This window comes from Callorhinchus milii, unplaced genomic scaffold (assembly GCF_018977255.1).
Source record: "Callorhinchus milii isolate IMCB2004 unplaced genomic scaffold, IMCB_Cmil_1.0 Scaffold15, whole genome shotgun sequence".
In the NCBI taxonomy this organism is placed as follows: Eukaryota; Metazoa; Chordata; class Chondrichthyes; order Chimaeriformes; family Callorhinchidae; genus Callorhinchus; species Callorhinchus milii.
In genome coordinates, this window is record NW_024704756.1 from 13,714,809 (window position 1) to 13,722,853 (window position 8,045).

Here is an 8,045-nt window from a genome sequence, read left to right on the forward strand (position 1 = left end):
AGGCCAAATGAAAGGATTATTATTTATTATTTTCTGCAAACTAACCATCAAATCCCTTGTAATGGCTGGCAGCGCGCACAATCCTGCTGTACCTGTGTCTAATACACAGACTGAACAATATGGTAGATCCCAATGTGGATGATACTGACATTCCACTGCAAAGTGGATGAGGCTATCTTCATGGATTATTAAAAACAACAGATCATTTGTTTTTTCCAGCTGAGTCTGGGTATGAAGGGTCGCAAGACAAGACTCATTCTGTTATTTACCACCCTCCCCCATGCCTTTACAGAGGAATGAATGATCGCTAGCCAGTCAATCCATTACACTCACTTGACCATATATTGGAACAAGTGGCTTGGTGTCTGGGCCATGTATTCACATAGTTTGGTGTGAAATACATTCAGATTAATTGATTTTATTTTGTCCTTAAATAATAGGCAATAACCTTAAATTTTGACCTTAAATAATAGGCTTTAAAAACTCAATTGATCCTTTAGGTAGTCTCTGAAATTCAGGCAAATGTTAAATACATGTTCGGACCCCATTTTGAATTGTATAGATTAGCTTTTTAAATGATGCGCTGTAGTTTAACCTATTTAATTGCAGATGAACTTTGTTTCCATCAGTATCTGTGATTAGCTTTGGGCTCGTATCTATTGCTATCATAAAGGCCGTGATCATCAACATAGCGCTGGGGGAAATACATCTGTCTTCCGTTCGATCCTGTTTTGTAACGGTAGTGATTGTACCCAAATACCATCTGTTGATAATCAAGATCTTGCCAAAAATAATCGTCACAGAAATCACGCTGGACATCAAACTCTTTTTTATAAGAGCTATAATTCCCTGGATGTTGATTTTTCGTGGGTTGGGGCTGAGTGAACCTGTTTGATTTCATATCTCTGATATCATCCTTCAGATCACATTGGCGCTTACCAGGTTTGTCTTTGGGATGAATATTTTTCTCCTTCTTTCTTCCTTTCTTTCGGTGTTTCACCTTGCTGATGGACATTTTAGATTTATTATAGTGTGGATCATCCAAAACCAAGTCCTGATTCACATTCTTCTCTGACCCTTCAGGGATCCACAAGTAATCCTTCTGATGCCCAACACTCTCCTGAGGACAATTGTTAAATTCCTGTCTATATTTCCTTTTGTTTTCCTCCCAAAAGTGACTTGCTTCACTCGTGGACTTGCCTGGGGTTGGTTTGATGTCACGGCTAGATTTTCTAAATTTTTTGATGGTCGGGGGTTTCCAGGCCTCTTGTTGACAATAATCAGATCCGCAGTCACCATTGCTCAACTCACAAGAGTCACCTTGTCGAGTTCTCTTTACTCTTTTGCTCAATCGTTTCAGTGGCTGTTGTGACTGTTGTGTGTCCTCCTTTGTGAAGCCAACTGGTTCAAGCTTGGCTACTTTGCACTGGGCTTTAGGCTGAGTTCTGGGACATTTGCTCCTAACCCTAGTCCGAGTCTTGCCCACCTGATCAGGCTGTCCAGGGTCATTTCCAGAGCTTTTATTTGAAGCCTCACAGCGGCCACTGGCCTTTACCCAGCCTGGGTTGGATGCTTTGCTGGGCGACACCCACCCTGCTTTAGCGCTGGAGATGGGAATCCCAGGATCAGTACTCAAGTGCTGGATTGGTCATGAACAGGGACAGCACAACTTTTCTTTGAGTTTCTGGTTCCACCTTTAAACTGGAGCTCGTATTCACCCTCAGATTCTGGTCTATATTTGAGCTGGCTGCATGAATCCTTCCATGGCAGGTGGAACTCTCGTTCATAACCATTGATTGGGTGCTTCTCCTCAGTGCTACATGCTCTCCTCTTAGCCCCAGTCTCACTGACAGTAATTGTCCATCTGTAGCCCCTACCATTGTCGTAGTCTTTCAATTTGTTACCTTCGGTGATATTGAATTTAGTATAAAGATGGTCAGGATTGTTCTTTAGGTCTATCTGGAAGCTGTTTCCATTGTTTGACACTATCCTCCGCCACTCTGAGTTTTCGCCAAGATTATTGAGGCTATGGAAACGATTTGCACGTTTGGAGTCCAAGGGCCAAATAGTCTGACGGTAATTTAGCAAACAACTGACAAAATCCTCGTACTTGTAAAGGTGGTGGCGAATCTGGTGATTTACAGCAGTAACCTTTCGGGAATGTCCCTGACACGAACAATTGTGCCTGTCACCATCACCATCCTGTCGCTTGTGAACAAATGCAGCACAATCCTGCCTCACAGTAATCTGTAAGGATTCAGATCGGCGATAACTTGCAGCCTTTTCCTGGTTAGGGGGCAAATCTACAAAGGTGTGTCTTCCTTCACTATCAGCAGGCATTACGTTTGACAGGGAAGTAGTGAGTGGAAATTGAGCAGTTCCTGGAGATAATGAATGCTCCATTGTTTCAATCATTCCCCTGGGTTTCCCCACATTAGTATCTCTCAGCACCCCAACCCATTGCCATTCTTTGACCTTGGGTTTTCCCGATCCACTCACTCCTGCTTCATTTTGTCTAACTTCTTCCAATTGGCCAAGTTTTCTTTCCATCCGGGGACACTTTTCAGAAAACCGATTCTTCTGAAACTCAGTTTCCTTTTGAACCAGGCACTAAGAATAAACAGCGGAAAGAAATGGGAATGAATTAGACAGCCTGAACTGGAGGAAGGGAACAAGGGCACAATGGATCGAATGTTCTCATTCTGTTATATAACGGAGTTCAGTTATCTGCTGTTCATGCTGCTGTGCGATTGGAATCAGAATATATGGGACAACCAAGCAGCATAAGAACATAAGGATTTGCCCTAAGGTCCATCCAGTTCACCTTCCACAGTCGCTGACATGTCATGAACCAAACTATATATAACTAAGAGCTGCTCAGGTGCATTCCAACTGACAGACCAACCAAATTTTATTCTCTTAAGGGGATTTCTGGGCGTGGGGGGGGGTGGCAGGGGGTTAAGGTATGCTCGTATCTGTTTGCGAATTGATCTCTTGAATTAACTAACAATTCAATCAGTAATTAAAGCGTGCTGGGACCTTAAACACAACAAATATTTTAGTAAAACTAAATTACAGTTAGTGCTGTAAGTGACAGATAAAAAGCAACAAAGAAAACAACCAATCCAATGGTAGATTGAGAATATTACAAGATCCTCTCCCTGTCATGAGACCGTTTAAGTGCCTATTTCTCTTACCCTTGCCTTCCCACATCCTCCTTTTAGTTCACAACCACCTATCTCTGGGAATCATTTCTTGGCTACAAGCAAAGGCAGATAGGTCAGATGTTCCTCCTTAATGACACTTCACAGCTCAGCTGTGAGATTGCAAGGCGGAGAGAGCCAGATAGCCTTGCATCCACAAGGGGAATGTTGCCATCTGGTGCCCTCACTGGGAACTGATGAAGTGAATCAAATCTGCTTGGTCATATTGAAATAATGGCACCCGACAAACATGTAATTAAGTAGTGATCAGATAACAATTGTTCCTGATCCCACCAATACTGAACACCTACCCTGTCTTGCATTGAGAAGTGTCCCAGTCATATTACCCACCCGGTGTTTTTTTTCCCACTTGAACATGTTGAAGGTCTCATAACCAACTAGTTAGTAACTATATTGGGGCTGGAGGGGATCAGAGTCTCCTCAGGTTGGGTTGACTTACGTGATGGGCAATGGAATATCTGAATTGATTTTCTGTGGAGAAGCAGACAGTATTCCAAGACAAGACAGTGTTGGCAATGGCAAGCTCTGCTGTTTTAGCTGGTTAGACTCCAATAATTACTCAGTTTTAGTGAACTGCAGACTGATTATGTTTAGGAGCTGTGCTCTTTTGTTGTAGTCTTGAACCCAATTGATGTGCCAACGCCACCGCCCTTCGGAAATCACACAAACGTTTAAAACATATAATCATTTAAAAGTAAAAATTACAAAATGACTCCCCTCCCCCCAACAGAAAACATGTTCTGAAGTCACTGTGTTCTACAGTATTCATTAGCTTCAACAAGTTTTATTGATAGCAAATATATTCCTACAGAAAAGTAATGCTTCATGTAACATTTTAGTAAGCTGTGGTTGTCGCACTGAAATAAAATAACACTGACATAAAATAACCATCTACAAACAAATTGGAGTGTTAACACTTTTGGGTGAAAAGCATCATGAGACTGTACTTACTTCTGCCCTGTTCAGCAGCACTGTGAGCAGCTTGTATGATTCCAGCTTCCTCTCTGCTAACACCAGTTTCCTTACTTCCACGCGTTATCATCATTGGGCTCCTTTTCTGTTTCCATTTGCGCCATCCACAACGTCTGTAAGTGAAGTCTTTCCTCTCGCTCTCTCTGCCTCAGTTCTTTTCTCCTCAGCTTCTCTCTCTGTCCCTTCTCTCTTTCCCGTTCCTCATCCCTGCGTTTTCTAGAGGAACAGTTCAAAATATTGGTGTGAAATCATATACACTCTAACCAGCTGGCTCAGGCTGGCTGTTTCTTTCTGACAGTACATTACATTTCATTCAATTCATTTTGCTAAAATTCACCAAAAGATGGCTTTTTTTAAATAAAAGTCAGATAGAAATTTTAGTATAGATTCCCCCTTTTTTTTCTTTGAAAAATATGCTGAAGTATTTTCCTATCATTCATATTTAGTACTTTGAAAATTCAAATGCATGACACAATCACTATTTAGGGTGTTAAAACTGATCAGGCTCAATCCCTGGGATTATGGTGCATTACCTGATACCAGGTAGGGCATTGAAACTGGCTTCTGTGCATCTGGACTGGGAAGAGGCGGAAATTTTTCAGACAGAATTCCCATTCCCAAATAATCATTACTGAAAAATACATGTTGGACGGGAAGTAACGCAGATGTGATGGTCCTTGTGGTTAACATAGACTGTCGATACTCTTAGATTAGGCTCACATTTGAAGAATGGCCATTTGAATGAGAACTGCAGAGAATCACCTTCAAAATTAAGATTAACATTTTCTACAATTCTACACTGTGAAATTTCAAGGCAATGAAATCTGCAGGCAGAATGTCTGCTACACCTAAATTGGTTGATCAACAAGTTCCTTCCATTTGCTGACGTGCAGACAATTTTCTGTTGACAAATCTGAATTATTTTTTAGAGAATTTGAAAGTCGCTGATCAATGCCATAATTTTGTCAACTAAGTATCGAATAAAGTTCCCTCTGTCACTGTGCAGACAACATGTTCAAAGACCAAGATTAACTTGGCAAACCAGTCAATGACACATTCGCTCGTTGAATAAAGACTTCCAGTGAAAATAGGATCAGCCTGACATTGGAATCTTTTGAAACATTTCTTCACTTTTAATTGATACCTTGTTCAATCCCACATTGATTACAAGGCAACCAATTCTTCATAGAACATAATAATACTTGAATTTGGTATAGCGCCTTACGAGAGGTTTCAAACCGTTTCACATAATATATTGTGAAGTGGATTGACTGTAGTTTGCAGTTCTTTGTAAACAGGCTCACAAACAGGCTCTACCTTACCGTTCAGCCTCCTTGGATTGCTCCTCTTCCTCGTCTCTCTGTTTCTGTGCCTCTCGCTGCTTCTCCAGTTCTTGCAGCTTCAACCTTTCCAAGTCTCGTTTTCGAATGGCTGCTTCACTGAGGTGTTTAGTTGTGTCAAAGGACACCTGCAGAGATGATACAAGATTGGCCTCGCAAGCACGATAACATCATCTAAAACCCAACACACCTTACATATTCAGAGACCATTCAAGATCGACTGGAAGGTGGCACTAAAATGTGCTGAAGTCAAATTGCTAAAGTCCCTGAATACACAAGACACAAAGACAGTGACATTCAGAGATGATTAAGGAAACATGGGACACTCCACAGGGAATGAAAGCTTACAAAAGTGTTCCTTTCCTCAGGCTAGTTAGGTCTTTTTTTGTTTTTGTGTTCCATTCTATAGTCTGTCTATAAATTTGTCGTGTAGAATCCTAGAACGTCATTCTAATCAATAATTCAAGTTACAAATATCTATTCTATTTAGACAGTGTTAGCATGAGTGAGTGGATACTCACAAAGAGGGAATCGGGTGCAAGGCATTTGAAAATTACATGCATTTCCAAATCATACCTTGATCATACATGTCAGTGCTTTTCCATCCTCCCCTTTGTTCATTAATTTCATTCCACGTAAACACTCCATAGCCTTCAGAAAGCCCTCACATTCCTGGTACTGGATAAAGGCTTCAAAGGTAGGGAGCCCACCAAAGCTAAATGTGCTGAACTTCTTTCCTGTCATTTCCTCTCTGTAGGGATCCAGCATAGGAATGTCAACGCTTCGAATTTCTCCAAATGTCCCAAACACTTTTCGGAGGATTTCTTCCCTCGGCTTTTCGCCATTCATCTCTTTTGCAGCAAACCACTTGCAAGGCAGTCCTTCGATCTGAATAGTATCAGCCCTTTCACCAGGAGACGTTTCGGTCATGCTTTCAGTGTTCTTAAAGAAAGACTCCCAGTCACACTGGCTGGGAAAGGCGACTTGAGTTTCAACTGCAATTACTCTCAAGGGATCTTGGATACCATTTACTCTGAGGGTCCTGCTGTTAAACTTTTCCCGCACGCCGTTTACCAAGTTCTTGTTCTCAACTTCGCCTTCAAAGCGGATAAAGTCCAATGTGCTCCTTGAGACTCGGAGTGACATGATCTGATCGGGGCAGACCATTTTCCTCAGACTCTCCATCACTTCCCAGTTTGAGATGGGTTTTGGGCACAGTTTGGAGTCCGGGAGCATGACATTAATTGTAAGTCTTGCAATTGGTTTTAAGAACAGGCGCTGTGGGGCAAAGAGCACCACTGTATCCGAAGTGTCGAACACTCTTGCGGCTGCCATAACCGCAGTTAAGCTCTGGAGGGGAGAAAGGGGTGAAGCAATAAATTGGAGAAATTAGACTTACAAAACTTTCTATACATGCAAATTACAGTTAGTGCCAGGAACAGCATTGGTGTTCCAGTGGTAGAGACTACAGACTATTAATAATTTTGTCTGAATCAACGTTTTAAAATTGAATACAAGTCACGTTTAAAAATGTCCAGTTGCTAAAGATGCTGCCCACTGTGTATGTCAGGCAGTATATACGTTTTCCTGTAATGGTCCAGCAGTTAAAGGCACCATCTGATACAGCACCAGGGCAGCGAAGGCCACAGGTTTGATGCCAGATTTGCAGTGCTGAGGTGTCTTAACCTCAACATCAGATGTTACAATTGGCCTGAGTGCCTCTTGGCTGTAGTGTAGGGCTGGACCTGGGGAGGGGTGAAATGCCAGTGTTTCCACTCCTGGCAGCTATACTGCGAAATGTACATGTGTAGATGGCATGTGAGGACCAGATTAGGCTTGACTGTGCAATTCCCTTCCCCAAATCAACCATCTGGTCATCTTTCACTGTCTAGACTCAAACATGAAGGATAAGAATTCGGGCAGAGTACCAGGGACACCTGATACTTGTGGAGTCACAATGACCCTCCAAAAATCAGTGCCGGGGATCGAGGGAAATCATTTAAAAAAAAAAAAAATTACTGTAAAGAAAATAAATCAGAAATAAAAACACTGGTTTGAGAAAATAAATTGGAAAATAGGGTAACTGAAATGCCGTATTATATAATAAAACATCTATTTCCAGGACTGGCAGCTGCTCTGTGCTAATAAAAATCACATTTGTTGGCACTGCTTTTCCCCCTGGACATTGCCTTTCTCTCCACTTGCCGATTAACCTGTATTGTAAATGGGTTTCCATTGTCCCAGCTGAGAGGCTTGAGTTATTCCAATTGCAAAAAGCAGTTCAAAAACTCAACACTCCAGGCAATGGATCCCACCTGGGAACCGCTTTCACAGCAAAACTCACTGCAATCCAGTCAGCAGCGAGCGATAGAGGTTAAAAGTCACCGTCTTGATGTTGGGGAAAAACATGCAATGATAATGATTTGATTTGCACCATATAATATAGCCTGTGCAATGTCTTCACCCCCATTCTTGCCCAACTATCACCCCCATCCTTGCCCAACTCCAC

General features: G+C 42.0%; 1 protein-coding gene across 1 annotated transcript; it reads right to left on the reverse strand.

The window, feature by feature from the left end:
* On the reverse strand, positions 1-6,871 carry LOC103178385 (A-kinase anchor protein 17A-like). The gene is given in 5 exon segments (XM_042340875.1): positions 1-2,610; positions 4,176-4,249; positions 4,252-4,412; positions 5,519-5,664; positions 6,113-6,871. Coding segments are annotated over 5 exon segments (2,118 nt in total). The 3' UTR covers positions 1-1,632.
* Between the last annotated feature and the right edge of the window lie 1,174 nt (positions 6,872-8,045).